Consider the following 23,346-nt stretch of genomic DNA (forward strand, 5'->3'; position numbering starts at 1 on the left):
CCCACTGGGGAGGGGCCCCAGAGAAAGGTCTCTGCAGAGCCCCCAAGCCTACGTGACAGGTGACCTGGGCTCAAGTCACCCAAAGGGTCTTGTGGCCATCAGCCGTCCTCATCTGGGCTGCTCTCCCTTGACAGTGAGGCCTCCCCTTCTGATGATGGCCTCTGTTGACAAGTCTGTTGCATTCATCCGGCAGAACACACATTTGGTGACTGTTTCAGAAAAGATGTCGCTTTCGTAGATGGAGAAAGGACTGTCACATTCTTCACACTGACGTGAAATATTTTAAAAGAGTAGAAAGGAGGCGCTGATCAGAGGAGATCGAGCCATCCAGTTTAGAATTCTTCCCCCTGATCCAACCACCTGGGGCCGGGCCGAGGCAAGGGCTGCCTCCCCTCTCTGGGGTCTCTAAGCCCACAAGGATGGAAACTGAGAGAGAATGAGCTCAGGCTTTCCCCTCTTTTCCCTCACAAAAGCTACACAGGTCCTGCCAACTCATGTCCCTTGCTGTGGGGTCCCAGCAGTGGGTGGGTGGGGGAGTGGAAAGCCACTTGACAATGGCAAGTACTGGGGGTGGGTGTCTAACTATCACCCTCTGTGCAGAGCCAAGGGGTATCCTAACTACCTGACATCCTGGGTACACCTAGCTTTTGAGCATCAAGTAGGCAAGACTTCTGAACAAAGCAGGAACGTGATAAAGATGCTGAACATCCTCCTCTGTCTGAGCCTGTTTCTGGCCGAAGCACCCAGAGGACAGTGGGTACAATGGCACAGCTCGCTCCACCAACAAGAGAGCAGCACCATGGGATGGGCTCTTAGGCCATGAACAGAGGTCTCTCAGAGGGTCCCACCACAGCACGGTACCCTGAGACCAGCCTGCAGGTGGCAAGCCTCCACCCTGGCTCTCCAAGCCCCTATGCTTTGCCACCCTTGCTCTCTCTAGAGCCCAAAGCCTGCAGGGGAGGTGAGGCAAACCCCACCCAGGGTAGGTCCTCTGGGAAACCTGGCCTCCAGGATTTCTCACATTGATTCAGAGCAAGTCAAATGCAGCAAGCTCATCTTTGCTATAGCTTCGAGTAGGTTTCTTTCTTTCTTTCCTTCTTTTTACAAGAAAGAAATGTATTTGATTCTCTACCTACCTTATTCTATAGCATAATTCCCCACGACCCAAGCCCAGGACAGCAGGGCTCAGAGGAGGCAGTCCCTGGATCCCGCCCCGGTGGCAGGTGGAGACATAAGCACTGCTCTGTGGCCAGTCAGCCTCCAGGGCCTAAGGGCCAACATGGCTGCAAAGACCATGAGGATCAGCTGGCCACAAAGATGCGGTTCCATGGCAGACCCACCTATCACCTCCCTGCCCCCAGTGCCATTCCCCAAGTGCTATTGTTGTTCCATCACTCAGTCATGTCCAACTCTTTGCAACCCCATGGACTGCAGCACGCCAGGACTCCCTGTCCTTCACTGTCTCCCCAAGTTTGCTCAAACTCATGTCCATCGAGTCAGTGATGCCATCCAACCATCTCATCCTTTGTCAACCCCTTCTCCTCCTGCCTTCAATCTTTCCCAGCATCAGAGTCTTTTCCAATGAGTCAGCTCTGCGCATCAGGTGGCCAAAGGATTGGAGCTTCAGCTTCAGCATCAGTCCTTCCAATGAATTTTCAGGACTGATTTCCTTTAGGATGGACTGGTTTGATCTCCTTGCGATCCAAGGGACTCTCAAGAGTCTTCTCCAAAAGCACAGTTCGAAAGTGTTCATTCTTCAGCACTCAGCCAATTAGCCATCCCCAGAAGCCGTAGCTACCAGTTGGGTGACCTTCTGAACAGAGACAAACCTGGGGGATTCCAGGATTCGCAAAGGCCGACAGGGACTCCTCATCTTCGTGAAGGGGTAGCCAGGTGCCTGCACTGCAAGGCCCCAGCAGGAACTGGCCTCCACTGCCCAGGGCTAGTCCTGCTACACCTGGTGAAACAGCTGTGCCCACCATGATCATCCACCAGAGAACTGGGACTTGAGTTCCATCCATGGGAAATGGGACACTGGGGACCTGGCTGGGGTTCTGCTGATGGAGCTTAGGAGGCCCACATGGAGTCTAGCTGTGTGCCAGCCATTCCTCCAGGATGTCCTCGGGCCTCATCTCCTCCCACTCATTCCACTCTTCAGCACCAGGCTCAGTCCTGCCTCAGGGTCTCTACATGGGCTATTCCCTCTGCTGGGATGTTCTTCCCCTAAAACAGCTTCACAGCTCACAGCTCACTCCCTCCCCACCTTCAAATCTTTGAACAAATGTCACCTTCTCAATGAGACCTCTCCTGACCCCCATTTAGAATGCCATGCCACCAGCCCTCCCATTTCCCTTCCTGTTATTTTCCTCCAAAGTACCTATGACCATGTGACTTACTGCATACATTTCTTATTTCTTTATTCATTGTTTATCTCCCCTTTTAGAAATGTAAGCTCCCTTGGAACAAAAATTTCAGTCTGTTTGTTCATAGTTTTATCCCCAGTTGTCCAAGAAATACTTGTTCAAAAAATAAAGTAATTTGTAGAGAGAACTAATGAAAGCCTTCATTTGGCTTTGTTTTACCCAATACCAACCTGTTTCACCTTTAAGCCCCGGGTCTTTTTGTGCTCGATTACCAAGGGAATTTGGTCAATTTCTTCAATATTCCATAGCCTCACAGTCCTATCCTAAAACAAGTTAAACAAGAAACCAGCAGTCACAAAATGGGCTCATCAGGCTTGGACGACCCAGGAAGGTGCATAGCAACCAGGTTACATGCAGAGAACTTCCATCTGCAGAGTGACAGAGTTAGGGTGACCAGATGTCCCAGTTTGTCTAGCACTATCTTAGCCTTAGCACTGGAACTCCCACATCCCCAAGAGTGGAAACAACCAAGATGCCCCTGAATAAGAGACTAGAGAAACTGTAGTTCATTTATGCGATGGAATATTATTCAGTGAGAAAAAATAGAAGACAGCCATCAAGTCACCAAAAGAAGGAGACTTAAATACTTATTTCTAAATGAAAGAAACCACCTCTGAAAAGGTTACATACTATATGATTCCAACTATATAACATTATGCGAAAGGCAAAAATATGGAGCCAGTAAACAGGCCCATGGTTGCCAGGGGTTCTGGGGAAGAAGGGGAGGGGTGAACAGGTATAGCACAAGAAGTTTTGAGTTTTTAGGACAGTAAAATTGTTCTGTATGATACTGTGATGGTGATAACATGACGTGATTTTGGCAAAACCCACACCATACAACATCTGCTGGATCAGCGAAAAAGCAAGAGAGTTACAGAAAAACATCTATTTCTGCTTTATTGACTATGCCAAAGCCTTTGACTGTGTGGATCACAATAAACTGTGGAAAATTCTGAAAGATGGGAATACCAGACCTCCTAACCTGCCTCTTGAGAAACCTGTATGAAAGTCAGGAAGCAACAGTTAGAACTGGACATGGAACAACAGACTGGTTACAAATAGGAAAAGGAGTACGTCAAGGTTGTATATTGTCACCCTGCTTATTTAACTTATATGCAGAATACATCATGAGAAATGCTGGGCTGCATGAAGCACAAGCTGGAATCAAGATTGCCGGGAGAAATATCAATAACCTCAGATATGCAGATGACACCACCCTTACGGCAGAAAGTGAAGAGGAACTAAAAAGTCTCTTGATGAAAGTGAAAGAAGAGAGTGAAAAAGTTGGCTTAAAGCTCAACATTCAGAAAACTAAGATCATGGCATCTGGTCCAATCACTTCATGGCAAATAGATGGGGAAACAGTGGAAACAGTGGCTGACTTTATTTTCCTGGGCTCCAAAATCACTGCAGATGGTGATTGCAGCCAGGAAATTAAAAGACGCTTACTCCTTGGAAGGAAAGTTATGACCAACCTAGACAGCATATTAAAAAGCAGAGATATTACTTTGTCAACAAAGGTCCATCTAGTCAAGGCTATGGCTTTTCCAGTGGTCATGTATGGATGTGAGAGTTGGACTATAAAGAAAGCTGATCACCGAAGAATTGATGCTTTTGAACTGTGGTGCTGGAGAACTCTTGAGAGTCCCTTGGACTGCAAGGAGATCCAACCAGTTCATCCTAAAGGAGATCAGTCCTGGGTGTTCATTGGAGGGACTGATGTTGAAGCTGAAACTCCAGTACTTCGGCCACCTGATGCGAAGAGCTGACTCATTTGAAAAGAGCCTGATGCTGGGAAAGATTAAGGGCAGGAGAGGAAGGGGACAACAGAGGATGAGAGGGTTGGATGGCATCACTGACTCAATGGACGTGGGTTTGGGTGGACTCCAGGAGTTGGTGATGGACAGGGAGGCCTGGTGTGCTGCAGTTCATGAGGTCACAAAGAGTCAGACACGACTGAACTGGACTGAACACAATATAAAGTGTGAAACTTAAACCATGGACGTTAATTCATAATTGTGTATCAATATTGGTTCATTAATGGTGATAAGTATACCACACTTAATGCAAGGTATTAATAGTACTGGCAATTGGAGGGTAGGGCTATAATATAACTCTGTATGATTTGCTCGATTTTTATATAAACCTAAAATTGCTGTAAAAAATAAAATCGATTTTAAAAAAAGAGTTCTATGCTCCTTTAACTCCTTATTGCGAAGTTCAGACTTAAATTGAAGAAAGTAGGGAAAACCACTAGACCATTCAGATATGACCTCAATCAAATCCCTTATGATTATGCAGTGGAAGTGAGAAATAGATTTAAGGGACTAGATCTGATTGATAGAGTGCCTGATGAACTCTGGACGGAGGTTCGTGACATTGTACAGGAGACAGGGACCAAGACCATCCCCATGGAAAAGAAATGCAAAAGAGCGAAATGGCTGTCTGAGGAGGCCTTACAAATAGCTGTAAAAAGAAGAGAGGCGAAAAGCAAAGGAGAAAAGGAAAGATATAAGCATCTGAATGCAGAGTTCCAAAGAATAGCAAGGAGAGATAAGAAAGCCTTCCTCAGTGATCAATGCAAAGAAATAGAGGAAAACAACAGAATAGGAAAAACAAGAGATCTCTTCAAGAAAATTAGAGATTCCAAGGGAACTTTTCATGCAAAGATGGGCTCGATAAAGGACAGAAATGGTATGGACCTAACAGAAGCAGAAGATATTAAGAAGAGGTGGCAGGAATACACAGAAGAACTGTACAAAAAAGATCTTCACGACCAAGATAGTCACGATAATATGATCACTGACCTAGAGCCAGACATCTTGGAATGTGAAGTCAAGTGGGCCTTAGAAAGCATCACTACGAACAAAGCTAGTGGTGGTGATGGAATTCCAGTTGAGCTATTTCAAGTCTTGAAAGATGATGCTGTGAAAGTGCTGCACTCAATATGCCAGCAGATTTGGAAAACTCAGCAGTGGCCACAGGACTGGAAGAGGTCAGTCTTCATTCCAATCCCAAAGAAAGGCAATGCCAAAGAATGCTCAAACTACCGCACAATTGCACTCATCTCACACGCTAGTAAAGTCATGCTCAAAATTCTCCAAGCCAGGCTTCAGCAGTATGTAAACCATGAACTCCCAGATGTTCAAGCAGGTTTTAGAAAAGGCAGAGGCACCAGAGATCAAATTGCCAACATCCGCTGGATCATGGAGAAAGCAAGAGAGTTTCAGAAAAACATCTATTTCTGCTTCATTGACTATGCCAAAGCCTTTGACTGTGTGGATCACAATAAACTGTGGAACATTCTGAAAGAGATGGGAATCCCAGACCACCTGACCTGCCTCTTGAGAAACCTGTATGCAGGTCAGGAAGCAACAGTTAGAACCGGTCATGGAACAACAGACTGGTTCCAAATAGGAAAAGGAGTGCGTCAAGGTTGTATATTGTCACCTTGCTTATTTAACTTATATGCAGAGTACATCATGAGGAACGCTGGGCTGGAAGAAGCACAAGCTGGAATCAAGATTGCTGGGAGAAATATCAATAACCTCAGATATGCAGATGACACTACCCTTATGGCAGAAAGTGAAGAGGAACTCAAAAGCCTCTTAATGAAAGTGAAAGAGGAGAGTGAAAAGGTTGGCTTGAAGCTCAACATTCAGAAAACAAAGATCATGGCATCTGGTCCCATCACTTCATGGGAAATAGATGGAAAAACAGTGGAAACAGTGTCAGACTTTGTTTTTTTGGGCTCCAAAATCACTGCAGATGCTGATTGCAGCCATGAAATTAAAAGACGCTTGCTCCTTGGAAGGAAAGTTATAACCAACCTTGATAGTATATTAAAAAGCAGAGACATTACTTTGCCGACCAAGGTCCGTCTAGTCAAGGCAATGGTTTTTCCCGTGGTCATGTATGGATGTGAGAGTTGGACTGTGAAGAAAGCTGATCGCCGAAGAATCGATGCTTTTGAACTGTGGTGTTGGAGAAGACTCTTGAGAGTCCCTTATACTGCAAGGAGATCCAACCAGTCCATTCTAAAGGAGATCAATCCTGGATGTTCATTGGAGGGACTGATGCTAAAGCTGAAACTCCAATACTTTGGCCACCTCATGAGACGAGTTGACTCACTGGAAAAGACTCTGATGCTGGGAAAGGTTGGGGGCGGGAGGAGAAGGGGACGACGGAGAATGAGATGGCTGGATGGCATCACCGACTCTGTGGACATGAGTTTGAGTGTACTCCAGGAGTTGGTGATGGACAGGGAGGCCTGGCGTGCTGTGATTCATGGGGTCGCGGAGAGTCGGACACGACTGAGCGACTGAACTGAACTGAACTGAACTGATGCTCCTTTAAAACTGGTCACGGAACTAATTTGGGAATATCACTCAGATCCATTGTCTCATCATTCCTTTGAGTATGAAACTGAATGTGGTCAGCAAAATAATGTTCTCCCCCAATCCTACCCCCACCCTCAAAGAGGTCCACATCTTAATCCCTCAAACCTGGGAATACAAGGTTTCATGACAGTGGGGAAGTAAGACTGCAGAGGGAATTAAGGGTGATAAGCAGATGATCTTAAAAGAAGAAGATTATTCTGGTTTATCCATATGGGCCCAAAATAACCACAAAGTTGTCTAAAAGTGGAAATTCTAGTCAGAGGAATAAGTAGCCACTGAAAAAAGGCACAGAGAGATTCAATGTTGCTGGCTTTGAGGCCGGAAGAAGGGGCCACAAACCAGGGAATGTGACTGGCTTCTAGAAGCTGGAAAGGTCAAAGAAGTGGATTATTGCCTAGTGCCTCCAGCAGGGAATACAATCCTACTGACATGTTGATTTTATCCCAGTGAGAACTCGTCATACTTCTATCTCACAGAACTCTCAGATATTAAATGTATGTGAAGCAGTGAAGTCCATGGCGATTTACTAATAGCACACTGAGTCATGTTACTTTTTCTGACTCTGCACTTGCAAGTAAATATCCTGTGGGAAAACAAAAGGAGAAAGTTTGGTGACATACATGTTGGCCCTTACAGTGCAGAGCTGTCAGATTTTATCAACAATCATGCCCTCCACAGCAGGGGTCCCCAAACCCTGGGGCATGGTACTGGTCCATGGCCTGCTGGAACTGGTCTGTATAGCAGGAGATGAGTGGCGGACCAGCCAGCGAAGCTTCATCTATATTTACAGTTGCTCCCCATCACTTGAACTCCATCTTCTGTCAGATCAGTGGTGGCTTTAGATTCTCACAGGCAAGAAAACCCTACAGTGAACTGCACAGGCGAGGGATGTAGGTTGCACACTCCTTATGGGAATCCAATGTCTGATGATCTGGTCTGCATTATGGTGAGTTTCATAATTATTTCATTATAGATCACAATGTAATAACAATAGAAATAAAGTACACAATCAATGTAATATGCTTGAATCATCCTGAAACCATCCCCCACTCCAGTCCATGGAAAAATTGTCTTCCATGAAACCAGTCCCTGGTGCCGAAAAGGTTAGGGACCTCTGGTCTGCAATATATCAAGTGATTTGTCCAGCCATGACAATGACAACAATGAAAAAGCTCCCCCTAGCTCTTAGACTGGAGAAGGAAATGGCAACCCACTCCAGTGTTCTTGCCTGGAGAATCCCAGGGACGGGGGAGCCTAGTGGGCTTCCGTCTATGGGGTCACAAAGAGTCAGACACAACTGAAGTGACTTAGCAGCAGCAGCAGCAGCAGCTCTTAGACACTTTGATTCAAAAGGTGGGGTTTCATATCGTTTTCGTTTCTATAAAGATTTTAACGAAACTGTAGAAAATATAAAACAGAAACATGTTGACATCTTACACAAATACAAACTAGATGCTGCTCATCTATCTACATATTCCTCAGACATGTACATATTCCTACAAATTCCCAAAATGTGAATTTCGGTAAATTCCATTTCATCTATTAACTAACCAAAATAAATGAAAATATCCTATCAGTCGAAGGGCCTGCACATCCTACAAAGGAATCTTATTTGCTTACCTGTGGTGTTGGGCCTCTCCCAAGAAAAGTTTTTTTTAGTCATTTTTCAACTTTCTCAAAATGTGCAGAAGCACTTAATACTAACAAAAACGGTGGTTTTACGGAAATGGACGAAGATATCATCCTTAAACCTGTGCCTGCAAGATGGCTATTATCATTGCTGGTCATAGAAAGGATGTTAAAATGTTAGCCTACCATAAAATCACATATTTTAAGCATGAGGCAAGTTAATCCTAAAGGAAATCAATCCTGAATGGTCGGTCATTGGAAGGACTGATGCTGAAGCTCTGCTCCTTCGGCCACCTGATGCGAAGAGCCAACTCATTAGAAAAGCCCCTGATGCTGAGGAAGATTGAGGGCAGGAGGAGAAGGGGTTGACAGAGGATGAGATGGTTGGATGGCATCACTGACTCAATGGACAGGAGTTTGAGCAGGCTCTGGGAGATGGTGAAGGACAGGGAGGCCTGGCATGCAGCAGTCCATGGGGTCGCAATAAGTCAGACAAGCCTAAGTGACTGAACAACAACCATCGTAGCCAAAATAATATGGTATGTGTTAAGTCACTCAGTTGTGTCAGACTCTTGTCCACAAGCTGACCCCCTTCCCTCCAAAGCCCCCAGCTGGCTCCATCATTTGCCAGTCTGAACAGGCTCTTGCTCCAACAAAGTTCAAATAACGATGGTGCAAAGAAATACCTGGCAACTTCTCACTTGAGCAAATGGAAAGACCCAATTTCCACATTTTCAGGCAGCTCCTTGGATGGGGACAACCTGGTCAGGTGTGGCTTTCAGACTGAAACGCTCAGGAATTTTACTTGACAATATACTTCTGCTAACAACAATTCTCACAAATGTGATAGAGATTTTAAGTCACTCAAAGGTTGGCCGCTTTTACCTTTGAAGCAGAGAGGATCCATTTCTTGTTGTTGCTAATGGAAACATCCATCACCCAGTCATTATGGCCCTAAAGAAAAGTAGAGTTTTAAGAGGATCTACAGGGGAAACAAAACCTTTGAAAGAACAACAAGATCTGAAAAATAAAGTCAAGAATTCAACATTGCTTACTTTTGAAAGCAACTAATTGTGCATCCCTGGTTTTTACCCACGACATTTAAGGTGGAGTACAAAGTGTAAAGGCTTGTGATTCATGTGTATCTCACAACACCATATGTGTTTTTAAAAATAGTACTCTGGTGCTTAACACAATGGGGAAAAAATTGTATTCCCAGCTGGTCACAGAGCACATTTTGCAGTTTTTTTGTCTGCTTTCTTTGTTCTAGGAAATATCACTCAGTGGTCCAATTGCTAAGGGAGCATTTGGCTTCAAGTAACTGCAAATCTACCCACTGTGACTAAAGTACATGGGGTTAATTTCCTCCAGTAAATGGAGTTTAGAGGAGATAAATACTTGCTGGTTCAGACACTTAATGATGTTGGAGCTCCATGTCAGCATCTTTTTCATTCTTTGGTCTTTCCCGAATGGAAAGAGATAGATGGTGAGGTATGGTAAGAAGAAAAGAAGTAAGAGTTAGGTTAAACTGCTGTGCATTTAACAACAGGGCAGGAATTTGAGGGTAGAATAATAGAGAGAGGAGAGAAGAGGAAAAGGAGAGTAGAATGACCTGATGGGAACACAAAGGGACTTTGAACCACAGTGAGGTTGAACATTTATGTGCTATGGATGGTGTAAGCTCCCCTGGCCTCTCCAAACCCACAGAGAAGAGGGGGACACAGAACAGCCCTGGGAGTCTCCTGCATTCACAGCCAAAGGTGGCCATGCGATCACAAGACCAAGGTGGGGTGCAAAAATCTTGGCGTGGGGCAACTGGAACAGAGGCGCCAGTTCTGGAACTCCTACCCTCTGGATTCTCGCTGTGCTGGATAATCCATCTCCATATCACAAAGCCACTTGGAGTTGAGTCTCCTCTAACTTGCAGCCAAAAGCACCCAGTTGACACACACCATTCGGGAGCCCACAGCTGTCTGTGCATGCCTCATGATGACATTCAGTCCTCTGTATGGGGATTCCTGCTGTTTGCAGACATGGCCCCTACTCAGAGTTTTTGCCTTTACTGCTCCATTTTCCTGGAATGCCTTTCCCCAAGATCCTCACGCATCCAGTCTTTCCTCGCCCTCCAGTTCTCAGCTCAAATGCCACCTTCTCCCAGAGGCCCTCCTGGCCCACCCACTACGGATTAATCCCTGGAATCTATTACATCACCCTGTTGTGGGTTCTCTCTGTCGCTCATCACTATTGAGGATGTGTTTGCTGTTTTTCTTGTCTGTCATTCCCCACAGAGGTGTCAGTTCCATTGGGAATATTTAGGTCTGTCTCACTGTTGTATCCCCAGCACCCAATATGAAATGACTAAAGAATGAAGTTCAGGGACTTACCTGGTGGTCCAGTGGTTAAGACTCCACATTCCCTGTGCTGGGGACCCAGTTCAATCCCTGGTCAGGGAACTAGATCCCACATGTCACAACTAAAGATCCAGCATACTTACTAGTTCCTTGTATGTGCTGAGTCGTGTCTGACTCTTTTGCGATCCCATGGATTGTAGCCCGCCAGGCTCCTCTGTCCATGGAATTTTCCAGGTAGGAATACTGGAGTGGGTTGCCATTTCCTTCTCCAGGGGATCTTCCCAACTCAGGGTTCAAACCCATGTCTCCTGCACTGACAGGAGGATTCTCTACCACTGTGCCACCTGGGAAACCCAAAGATCCAGCATGCTGCAACTGAAAAAAAGATCCCACATGCTACAACTAAGACCTAGCACAGTCAAACAAAGAAATAAAATAAATATATTTTTTTTAAAAAAAAGAATGATGCTCAGATCCTCTATCGGCTCAAACCCATGTCTCCTGCACTGACAGGAGGATTCTCTACCACTGTGCCACCTGGGAAACCCAAAGATCCAGCATGCTGCAACTGAAAAAAAGATCCCACATGCTACAACTAAGACAGTCAAACGAAGAAATAAAATAAATATATTTTTTTAAAAAAAAAGAATGATGCTCAGATCCTCTATCTGATACTGGCATCGGTACCTTCAAGGAGAGCTTCCGGTAGCCTTCTTCTACATCCCAAATAGCCACGGTCTTGTCGAACCCTCCAGACACGAGAAAAGAGGCTGGAACACAAATGAAAGCATCTCAGGGGGTAACTTTCCTCAGCCAACTGCTTCCTCCTCTGGCGAGGCCAAAGCAGGCTGAGGATGCATCTGTGAGGTGCCACTGTGGCTGAGAACACTGTGGACACTCAACCCTCTTCCTGGTGTGACTCAACAGCCCCCAGTCAATTAGAGTTGGGCTTCCATGGTGGCTCAGATGGTAAAGAATCTACCTGCAATGCAGAAGACCCAGGTCCGATTCCTGGGTTGGGAAGATCCTCTGGAGAAAGGAATGGCAACCCACTCTAGTATTCTTGCCTGGAAAATCCCATGGACAGAGGAGCCTGGTGGGGTACAGTCCATGGGGTTGCTAAGAGTCAGACACGACTGAGCAACTAACACTTTCACTTTTTCTCAATGTTCACAGTAGTTATGCTCTACAAAGTCATCTCAAACACTCACTGAATGACTGGCCATAGGCAAAATGTGGGGTTGTTCCCATGAGCCTCTGGTCACAACATTTTCATCAGCCAATCAATACTTAACTTTGTTTTCTGTCTGATTCTGTTTAAAGATGCCGTATCTAACACATACTGCTTATTTGTTAACATTGAATCCATGGCCACTGGCATTATAACTCATGCCTGAACAAAGCTTATCTAACTTGTGTTTCCCTGTAAAGCACATCACAGGTTTCACACAGTTAGGATCCTGGACAGTACTATATCACTATGTTTGGGGGCCTCTTTAAATAGCAAAATCATAAACAAAAACCACAAAATGGAAAAAAAAAAGGTGGAACTAAATAGATCACAAAAAAGACAGCTTATGATAGGAGAACTGAAAGAAGGCAGAGGGTCACCTCATTCAATCTCAGTTGGGAACACATGCATGTGGCAGATTGGTCGCTGCTCTGTACATATCCGTGAATGGCTGCAAAAGTGCCATAAGTATTGATTTTAGGGCCACAAATAAATTTTACCCAGTAGGTAACTTCACAAATACAGAATCAGCAAATAGTGATGGTTGACTATACACAACTCTGAAACCTAAATAGAAAGCCAAAGACAGAAGCTGGTGGGATACCTCATAGGAGGGTCTAAGAGATGCTACTTCTAAAGAAGGACACATTTCTCAAGTCAGGCCCTGACTATGTGCATATTGGTTGGGTAGCACACTGCCCCCAGCCCCTGTCACACAGAGCAAGCCCCACTCCCCACAAGGATTGGGGAGTACAACATTTTGGCTCCTGGATGTCAGGAACAGTCATGGCCCTCACTGAAGCCGGTTGCCCTTGGCTGTTTCCTGTCATTGTTCCTGGTCACATCTATGCCTCTTTATCTGGAAACAGCTCCACAGTGTCCCATGGGGAAACACCCCTCACCTATTCTCAGTGCCTCTGGTTCAGAAGGCACGACTCTGACCTCAAGCTCCAAGGATGGGCAAGTCTCCCAGGCCTGGCCAATCAGAGACTTCCATTCCCTGTGAAAGGGGCGGGTTCACAGATGGGCATGAGTCCCTAGCTGAACCAATGGGAGTCTTCCCTGGATTTGTGTGGGTGCCATCAGAAAGAGGGTCTCTCTTCCTCTAGGACTGTCAGTAGCCAGAACCGTTGTTGGCCTAGACCACCAGAGGCCATCTTTGCCTCTCTGAGGAGAAAGGACAATACAAAAGAGAAACTGAGCTGGGCGGGGTGTGGGGGGGTGGGCAGAGTGGAAGAGTTTACTTTCTGATTGCATTGTCTGAGTGTCTGGATCCAGCTACTCCTGAAGGGAGATCAGCTCTTGGACTCGCTCATTACATAACTTAATAGATTTACTTTGCTGCCTTGGCTACATCAAGTTGAGTGTCTGTCACTTGCAAACTTGTGCATATGGATCTCTCTCTTGATTCTTGAGGAAAATAAATCCACCCTCGCTGTGGGCATCATTGGAAAGCCTCTCTGTACTAAGGAGGATCCATGTGAATGGAACATGAGGAGCTTGGCCCCAGCAGTCCCACAGTGAGGAATTCTTCGATGTGTTAATTACTCACTGTCTCTGGCAAAGTGGCAGGAGCTCACGCAACCTTCATGGCCCTGCATCAGAGTCACACAGGCTCCACGGTTTCGAAACTCCCCAGTATGGATGTTCCATATTTTCAAGGTTTTATCCCAGGAGCTTGTACACAGGAAATGGCCACTGAAGGTGAAACAACAGTTTGAGATGGCATTGTTATGGGCCCTGCAACACATGTGAGAGGGTGCACACATTAGCATGTCACTCTTGGAGAATCTGGAGACATACTTAAAGTGGAGGTGAGTGGAGTGGGCATTGGAGCTGATGCCTTGTGACCTAATGGCTATCACTTTTTATCACTGCCTACTATGATCCAAATATTAATTAATCTATGTTACACTATTCTAGGAGGTCCCAATAATGGCAATATTGACCTTTTTGGCTGAATAATTTTTTGTGATAGGGGGATGTCCTATGCATTGTAGGATGTTTAGCAACATCCCTGGGCACTCCTTAGCACATGCTGGTAGCCTCCACACACAACTGTGACAACCAAAAGAATGTCCCCCAGACACTGCCAAATGTCCACGGTGGGGGACAAAATTGACCCTGGCTGAGAACCACCACCCTATTCAGAGCTGCTTAAGGCTTCAGAAAAAAGAGCAGGTGGGAACATTGTCAGTGATAGTTAACGGACTAATAGCCTTTCAGGTTTACGGTGGGTCTCCTCTGCTCCCGCTTCCCCTCCTTTCTGTCCAAGACGGGGGGCATGGCTCCTTCCCCCATCTTCCCCACCCCTCTCTCACCCACTCCCCTTCTCCTCACACCAAATGCTCTCTTTTCCCCTCTCCCTCTCTCCTTATCTGTCTTCAGTGCCACTAAAGCATATTTTAATGTTGGGCATTTGATTAATAAAGTTCTGAGCTATTTATTCTCACTTTTTAAATGTCTTTTTAAATTTTATTTATTTTTGGCTGCGTTGGGTCTTTGTTGCGTCATGGGCTTTCTCTAGTTGTGGCAAGTGGTGGCTACTCTCTGGTTGTGGTGTGAGGACTTCTCATTGTGGTGGCTTCTCCTGTTACAGAGAATGGGCTCTGGGTGAGTGGGTTTCAGAAGCTGTGGTATATAGGCTCAACAGTTGCGGTTTCTGGGCTCTAGAGTATAAGCTCAATAGCTGTAGCACACAGGCTTAGTTGCTCCACAGCATGTGGAATCTTCCAGGATCAGAGACCTAAGCCATAGTTTAGGATTAGGATTAGGATCCTCCTGCATTGGCAGGCAGATTCTTTATCACTGAGCCACCGGGGACACCCAAACTATCTTATTTTTTAGGAAAAAAAAATTGTCAGAATTCTGCTTTTTGTTTTGTTTTATGATCCTCAAAGTATGTTCCCTATGATTCTCATCTACTGTAACAAATAGGGTTTTCAAGCAAAACTGTACACATAACCAAGCTTCTCTGAGTAGCCTGGATTATAATATAAATTCATCTAACTGAAGGAAAGGTTGGATAAATTGTTTTCTAGCACCTAAGTCAGAGTTTTAGACTCTGTGTTGGTTCCTTGAAATGAACAGAGTAGGATCAAAGGAGAAGAAATATCAGCTTCTCAGGGTGTCCAGGCTTAAAATGTCCAAGTCCCAGTGCCTAGTGGGGTAAGAACCATAATAGCATTTACTGGAGATAAATAGCAAGCCCTCCTCTGAATCCAGAAACTGTCACTGAGGTTTAAACCAAGGGTCTCTACTCCAGAACCGGACTCTCGTTTCAGATCAGTTCCATGTATCATAAAAGACCATTTTACTTAGTACAAAAGCTTGGGGAAAGTGTTTGTGTTGCACTTGCAGTTCTGGACAAGATGGAGTCAATGCCCTGCTCCCCATTCCCCCTGTTAAGCACAGCTAAGAACTTTGGGCATTTATAGAGCAAATAGAAAACTGTGACCAGTGGAGAAGAAAAGGAAAACTAGCTAAGGATCTTGGGACCCAAGGATGGCATGCTGTTGAGTACCGACAATTTTTTTTGCTTCTTATATCCTGAACTGAGTACTGGGGAAGCTGCAACCCCCAAAACAATGGGGACTGGATAAAAGGCTCCCAAGAAAAGCCTGTTCTGCTTAGCCAAAGAGATAGCCTAGTAAGACAGAAATGCTTTAGACAAATACCTGCCTTACTCCAACCAAAAATCTTAGGGAAAACTGTAATCCCATCCCTAGCACTGTCAGCAAAGGCTGAGAGGGAGTCTAGACTGCCACTCTTGCCAGGTTCTAATGAGGTAGCCTGCTAAAACAGAAGATTTAAATAACATTAAGACTCTCATAATATTCAAAATGTCCAAGATGAAACTGAAATTCACTCATCATACTAAGAGCCAGGAAAATCTCAACATGAATGAGAGAATCAACAGCCAATACCTAGATAATACAGATGTTAGAATTATCTGACAAGGATTTTTAAGCAGCCATCATAAACATGCTCTAGGGCTTTCCCAGTGGCTCAGTGGTAGAGAATCCGCCTGCAGTACAGGAAGCATAAGAGACACAGGTTCAATCCCTGGGTCAGGAAGATCCCCTGGAGAAGGAAATGGAAACCCACCCCAGTAATCTTGCCTGGAGAAGCCCCATGGATAGAAGAGCCTACATAGGGTCACAAAGAGTCGGACACAACTGAAGTGACCTAGCATGTGTACATAAAAATGCTCTAATGGACAATTATAAATGTGTTTAAAATAACCAAAAAGATTGAAAGCTTTGCAAATAGAAGATATAAAGAATGACCAAATGGAAAATTTAGAACTAAAAAATACAATAACAACAACCAAAAAGTAAAACTCAATAGAGATTATATAGGAAATAATCAGTAAATATGAAAACAGTCACTAAAAATTAACCAATCCAAAAAACAGACTGAAAAAAAAAAAAGAGAGAGCCTTAGGAACCTACGAGAATATAATGAAATATCTAACATTTGGGGCATCAGCATCTCAGAAGAAAAGGAGAAATAAGATAGAGCTGAAAAAATATCAAAGAAATTATGTCTGGAATTTTACCAAATTTGGCAAATAACAGATTCAAAAAGCTGAGTGAATCCCAAGTGAGATAAACTCAAAGAAATCTATATTCAGACACAGTATAATTCTACTTTTGAAAAGTAGGGACAGAAAAAAAATCTTGAAAGTAACAAAAGAGAAATGACCCCTTACTTTTAGGGGAAGAACAATTTGAATGACAGTGGATTCCTCATCAGAAACCATGGACGCTAGGAAAAAAGTGACATGATAGCGTTTAGATGAGGAAAGAAAACAACCGTCAATCCAGATTTCTATATCCATCAAAAATATCCTGCAGGAATGACGGGAAGATCAAGACATTTTCAGATGAAGGAAAATTTAAGAGAATTTGTTGTCCTCAGAACTACCCTATAGGAATGGCTAAAGGGAATTTTTCTAAACAGAAAATGGTGAAAAAGGAAAACTTGGAACATCAGAAGACAGAACATGGTCAGCAAAAACATGGGTAAGTACGATAGATCTTCCTTCTCCTCTTGAATTCTCTAAACTACATTGGACAACATTAAAAAATTATAACAAAGTACTTATGCTCCTTGCAAGCTTCAGAATCAGTTAAGAGTATGGATTTTCAAAATTATCTAGTAAGAACAGCTATATGATTTGCAAGACCCACTGCAAAATTAAAATGCAAGTTCCAAGTTTCTCAAAAAGCTATACACAGTAGTATGACATGATGCAAAAATTTGTCTCCTAGGTATATAGCCAAAAGAATTAAAAGCAGGGATTTGAACAGATATTTGTATACCAGTGTTGACTGCAGCATTATTTTCAATAGCTGAAAGACAGAAGCAATTCAAGGATTCCCCAACAGATAAACAAAATGTAGTTTATACATGCAATGAAATATTGTTCAGTCATTAAAAGGAATGAAATTCTAGTACATGCTATAACAGGTATTAGATGAACCTTAAAAGCATTATGCTAAATGAAATAGCCAGACACAAAAGGAAAAATAATGGATGATTCTATTCATATGAAATATCTAGAATAAACAAATTCATAGAGGCAGAAAATAGAGGTTACTTTGTTGTTGTTCAGCCACTAAATTATGTCCAGTTCTTTTTGACCCTATGAACTGCAGCATGCCAGGCTCCTCTGTCCTCCACTATCTCCTGGAGTTTGCTCAAACTCATGTCCAGTGAGCCAGTGATGTTATCTAACCATCTCATCCTCTGTTGCCACCTTTTCCTCCTGCCCTCAATCTTTCCCAGCATCAGGGTCTTTTCCAATGAGTCAGCTCTTCGCATCAGGTGGCCAAAGTATTAGAGATTCAGCTCCCACACCAGCCCTTCCAAGGGATATTCAGGGTTGATTTCCTTTAGGATTGACTGGTTTGATCTCTTTGCTTTGTAGTCCAGGGGAATATCAAGAGTCTTCTCCAGCACCACAATTCGAAAGCATCAGTTCTTCAGTACTCAACCTTCTTTATGGTTCAACTCTCACACCTGTACATGACTACTGGAAAACCATAGCATTGACTATATGGATCTTTGTCATCAAAGTGATATCTCTACTTTTTAATATGCTGTCTAGGTTACTAGAGACTAGGATTGAGGGAAGTGGGGAATTATTGTTCAATGGGTACTGAGTTTCTGTTTGGGTAATAAAAGAGTTTTGGAAATAGTGGTGATGGGCGTACAATATTATAAACATAATTAATGCCAATAGAAAAACTTTTGCACATTGTAAAAAATTTGTACATATAATAAGACAATTAAAAATAATAATAATAATATCCCCCAAACCACTGAATTATGTACATGAAATGGTGAATTGTAGGATGCGTGTAAATTATATCTCAGTAAAACTGTTAAGAGAGAAAGGCAGCTAACAGGCAGGAAGGAAGGAGGAAAAGTGATGGCTTCTCAGGAAACAGTAGTTATGAGACAGCTAAGAGAGAATTTTTCACTCTGTATTCTTTTGTACCTTCAAAATTTTATACTGTGCTGCACGTTTTACATTTTCAAAAAGTAAATTACATATTTTTGAAATAAAAGCATTTTAGGTCCCTTGTTCAAAAATGAAGAATTTTGGGACTTCCCTGGTGGTCCAGTGGCTTCCCAGTTTTCAATGCAGGGGGTCTGGGTTCCATCCCCGGTCAGGGAACTGGATCCCATTTGCTGCAAATAAGAGTTTCCATGCCACAACTAAGACCTGGTGCAGTCAAACAAATAAATACAAATATTTTTTAAAAGTGAAGAACTTCAAGACGTTGACAGCAGAGCAGTAAACCAAGTATGAGCCCTCCTGTGGGGGACCCTGTGTAACTTCAGAATTTCATGCCACGAAGCCAGTCCTGTCCTGCAGCACTGAGAATCCTTGTCTCTATATTTTCTTGCTAAAATATACATTTCCAGAAAATTTATAAATGTGGTTCAATCAAATATACCAGTAGACAGTTTCCTTATTTCCCTTTCCACCATCCTTGGGGAAACAAAGCAGAGTTCCAGCTCACAGCTGTAGCCGCGGTCCCCTCTGCTGCCTCACCCTCCTCACTGCCACCACTGAGCAGCTCTAACGAGCAGAGCAGGCATCCACGGCCCCTGCTGACCCCAGCATCCACAGAAGTCAGTCTCAGTAACAGAGCCGGTGCTGAGTGGCCACCATGCATCCCATGCTAAGGACTTCCATCTGTTGTCTCCTTCAGACCCCACTGGGGCTCAGTTTGCAGGTGAGGAAACTAAGTCACTCAGGGTGCACACTCTTAAGCCCTGGCCAGACCCCACTGGAAAGCCTGGCCCAGGCCAGCAGGGCTCGTAACTGAGCCAGGTGGGCAGGATGACACATTGCGAGGTCACGACACAGCTGGTGCTGGTAGCCACAGACAGAGTGACCCTGCAGGCCCTAGAAGATCAGATCTTCTCATTTTGCAGGAGATGCTGGAAACCCACATTTGGGGAGGCAGGGGGCAACTCAGCACAATGTTTTCCAGTGTTGGCTCACACTGAAACAAATGCATCTGAGGCCCGTCCCAGCCCATAGGCCACAACTACAGTAAGTCCCCTATGTAGGATTAATTTCTGTTCTGAGAGCGTGTTCGTAAGTCTAATTTGTTTGTAAGCCCAACAAAGCTGGCCTCAGTACCCAACTAACACAATCGGCTGCATAGTACTGTCTTAAAATACTTTGCACACAAATAATATGTACATGAAAAACAAACACAAAAAGTAAAACATTTAATATTACAGAACCTTGAAAAGTACAGTAGTACAGTACAACAGCTGGCATACAGGGGCTGGCTCAGACGTTCACATCTCTGAAAGCTCACCACCTGAAGGTTCATATGTAGAGGACTTACTGTAGTGGTTTCCCCTTGCTTGCCTGTCCCCTTCCCATTCTCCATCTCCAGCCTCCTCGTAGCACCACAGTGGACCACAGCTGGAGATGCCCCACGTCCACACTGGTTGGGGTGCTGAAGGTGCACAGGCCAAATCCAGGATGGTGTGAGTCCCGCCCACCTCCCTGCTGCAGCATGCTGCCCAGCCTCCTCACTTGGTGATCGTGAGCAGTGTGGTCTGTGACGTCACGTCCCAGATCTTGATGCTCCTGTCAAAAGAGACGGAAGCCACCTTCTGGCTGTCGGGGTCAAAGCAGCAGGCGGTGAGCGACATCATGTGATGATCTGAGACACAGGGACAGTGACTTGATACCGCGCCTTCTGCACTCTAGGCCACACGCGCCCCTGGGACACTGAGCTTACTCTCCCAGACAGCGACAGTATAATAGAAACACAACTCTGGTTTTCACAACGAAGGGACTCTTCACTTGCATAATCATTTCCTGAATGCCTGCTGTACACCAGGCCTTGAACCAGGAGCTCTGCCCCCTTCCCCCCTCAGAAGTCACAGGCAGACACCTCTGAGCAGGCAACAACCTGCAGCCAATGTCACAGCTCCAAACCAACAAAAGGAAAGCTGGCCCAGCCCTGAGAGATCGCTGAAAGTTATGGAGGGAAACAGGAAAGGAAGAGTGCTCTAGGCAGAAGGAACAGGGTGTGCCAAGGCTTGACATGAGGACACAGTGTGAAGGAGCGTGGTGTGCAGACAGGGCTCAGAGTGTGAGGAGAGAGAGTACTGGGTGACACGTCAAGGGAAAAATGCAAGCTGTGTGACTTCATGGTTCCGTGGTGATAAAAATAAACATTAAATGTATGTGGGAAATAGTACTGTGTGTGTGTGTGTTTGCACATACACACACTCACGGGAAGACCACCCAGCAGTGTACTGTTAATGATAGGTACCTGCACAGATGAACCTATTTGCAGGGCAGGAACAGAGACACAGACGTGGAGAACAGACTGTGGACACGGTGGGGAAGGGGAGGGTGGAGTGAACTGGGAGAGGAGCACTTACATATATGCACTACCACATGTGAAATAGTTAGTGGGAAGCTGCTGTATAGCACAGGGAGCTCTGCTCACTGCTCTGTGATGACCTAAAAGCGTGAGACGTAGGGGGTGGGAGGGAGGCTCAAGAGGGAGGGGAGACATGTAAACATACAGCTGATTCACTTTGCTGCAGAGCTGAAACTAACACAGCATTGTAAAGCAGTTATACTCCAGTTTTAAAAAAAAATACTATCTCACAGTACAATTTTAAAAACACTTCTTCCATTGAACTTGAGGGATATAAAAATTCACATCAGAAGAAATACTGTGGAAGACTAGAATAAATAAATTATAAGCAAAATTCTTTAAATTAAAAATGATCCTAATAATAGGTCCCTCCGGGCTTCCCTTGTAGCTCAGTTGGTAAAGAATCTGCCTGCAATGCAGGAAACCTGGGTTCGATTCCTGGGTAGGGAAGATTCCCTGGAGACGGAAATGGCAGCCCACTCCAGTATTCTTGCCTGGAGAATCCCATGGACAGAGGAGCCTGGCAGGTTGCAGTCCATGGGGTCACAAGAGTCAGACACAACTTAGCGACTAAACCACCAACACCACTGGGGAGAAGACAGGACAGGCGCAGCAGTCATGTCTCACTCTGTGACTCTATGGACTATCGCCCACCAGGCTCCTCTGTCCATGGGGATTTTCCAGGCAAGAATACTGGAGTGGGTTGCCATTTCCTCCTCCAGGGTATCCTCCTAACCAGGGATCAAACTCACGTCTCCTGCACTGAAAGTGGATTTTTTACCACTTAAGCCACTGGGGAAGCCCACTGCTTACACACTTCCAAATTTTTTTCCAATGATTATGTATGCTTTTGTTTTTTCTTCTGAGTTAACTGTTAACTCACATGCAGTTGTAAGGAATCCTACAGAGAGATCCTGTATGCCTGTCACTCAGTCTCCCCCAGTGGTAACATCTTACACAATGATTGCACAGGATCACAACCAGGAAATTGACATTTGATGACTGTTTTTTTTTATTAGAAAACTGAAATTTACAATGTGTTTACATCACTCACTGAGTACATGGCATTTAAAAACAACATCATTACAGAAAGATAACAAAAATACAAAGTCTTAAAACCTATGGGATATGGAAAACATTATCCACTGAGGCCTTAAATGTAGTAGACTTTATTGATGACTGTTTTTTCAGTAGTTGCCATTCTAGTCTTTATCTGAATTTGTTTTTTTATACGTGACAATTGATAGCAATAAAATTGCTAATCATCACTATTATTAAACATTAGAATAAATATGTGTGTTATTAATAATCGGTGATTATTATTTTTGTGGGCTTCCCTGGTGACTCAGCAGTAAAGAATGAAGGATGTGGGAAAATACACATAAAATATTAAGAAGCCTGGAAAGAAAGAAAGTGAAGTCGCTCAGTCGTGTCCAACTCTTTGCGACTCTATGGACTGTAGCCTCCTGGGCTCCTCCATCCCTGGGATTTTTCAGGCAAGAATACTGGAGTGGGTTGCCATTTCCTTCTCCAGGAGATCTTCCCAACCCAGGGATCGAACCTGGGTCTCCTACATTGCAGGCAGGCTACCATCTGAGCCACCAGGCAAGCCAAGAAGCTTGGGTCTTCATTCAATAGAAGATGGACTTCAAATGTCCTTGTGAGGCTGGAGCAGAACAATGTTTCATTTATTATAAGCATGAGACTGAATGGAAAAGCCTTAACCAGTCTTGATTTTAATTGCTCATGTTTTTATCCATCAGGGCTTTCCTGATAACTTAGTTGGTAAAGAATCCACCTGCAATGCAGGAGACCTGGGTTCGATCCCTGGGTTGGGAACATCCCCTGGAGAAGGGAAAGGCTACCCATACCACTATTCTGGCCTGGAGAACTTGGGTTCTACCCACTCCAGTACTCTGGCCTGGGTCACAAAGAGTCGGATGTAACTGAGTGACTTTCACTTCACTTTTATCCATCAGTGTCCCATCTTTAATGACATGATTTACAGCATTGCTGATTTACCAAATAAAACAATAAAGTCACTGTCATTCAAGTGACAAGTGGCTATTATCATAATAGACAGAACAGAGCAGGGAGCCCACGCAAACTCACCTTTGATACGGGACACGGTGGTGGAGTCTTTCGCATCTATTATAAAGATTCCATGATCCACATCCAAGCCCAAGACCACGTATTTACCATCAGGGGAGAACTTAGCGGAGACTATGAAGGTTTCATAACCGAGCTTCCACTGAAATAGGGCAACAATCAAAAGGTTTCTCTCTAACCCAGTGTTCCAGCAGCACTTTCTGAAATATTCTATCTATGCACTGTTGAATATGCCAGCCACTGGCCACATGTGGCCACTGAGTTCTT

The 23,346-nt window shown here is 44.4% G+C and overlaps 1 protein-coding gene across 1 annotated transcript in view; it reads right to left on the minus strand.

Annotated features, from left to right (window-relative positions):
* Positions 1-108: 108 nt before the first annotated feature.
* Positions 109-23,346, minus strand: part of WDR88 (WD repeat domain 88) — a 43,710-nt gene continuing 20,472 nt past the window's right edge. Inside the window, exons 5-11 of the mRNA XM_055413220.2 lie at positions 23,083-23,221; positions 20,109-20,238; positions 13,587-13,774; positions 11,491-11,573; positions 9,338-9,406; positions 2,594-2,686; positions 109-267 (exon numbers count right to left, since the gene is read on the minus strand). Of these exons, the coding sequence (XP_055269195.2) occupies positions 109-267; positions 2,594-2,686; positions 9,338-9,406; positions 11,491-11,573; positions 13,587-13,774; positions 20,109-20,238; positions 23,083-23,221 (861 nt within the window). The remainder of the gene's footprint in view (positions 268-2,593; positions 2,687-9,337; positions 9,407-11,490; positions 11,574-13,586; positions 13,775-20,108; positions 20,239-23,082; positions 23,222-23,346) is intronic.

The sequence above is a fragment of the Moschus berezovskii genome, chromosome 22, assembly GCF_049115385.1.
Source record: "Moschus berezovskii isolate FMDL1 chromosome 22, NW_MosBer_1.0, whole genome shotgun sequence".
NCBI classification, from domain to species: Eukaryota; Metazoa; Chordata; class Mammalia; order Artiodactyla; family Moschidae; genus Moschus; species Moschus berezovskii.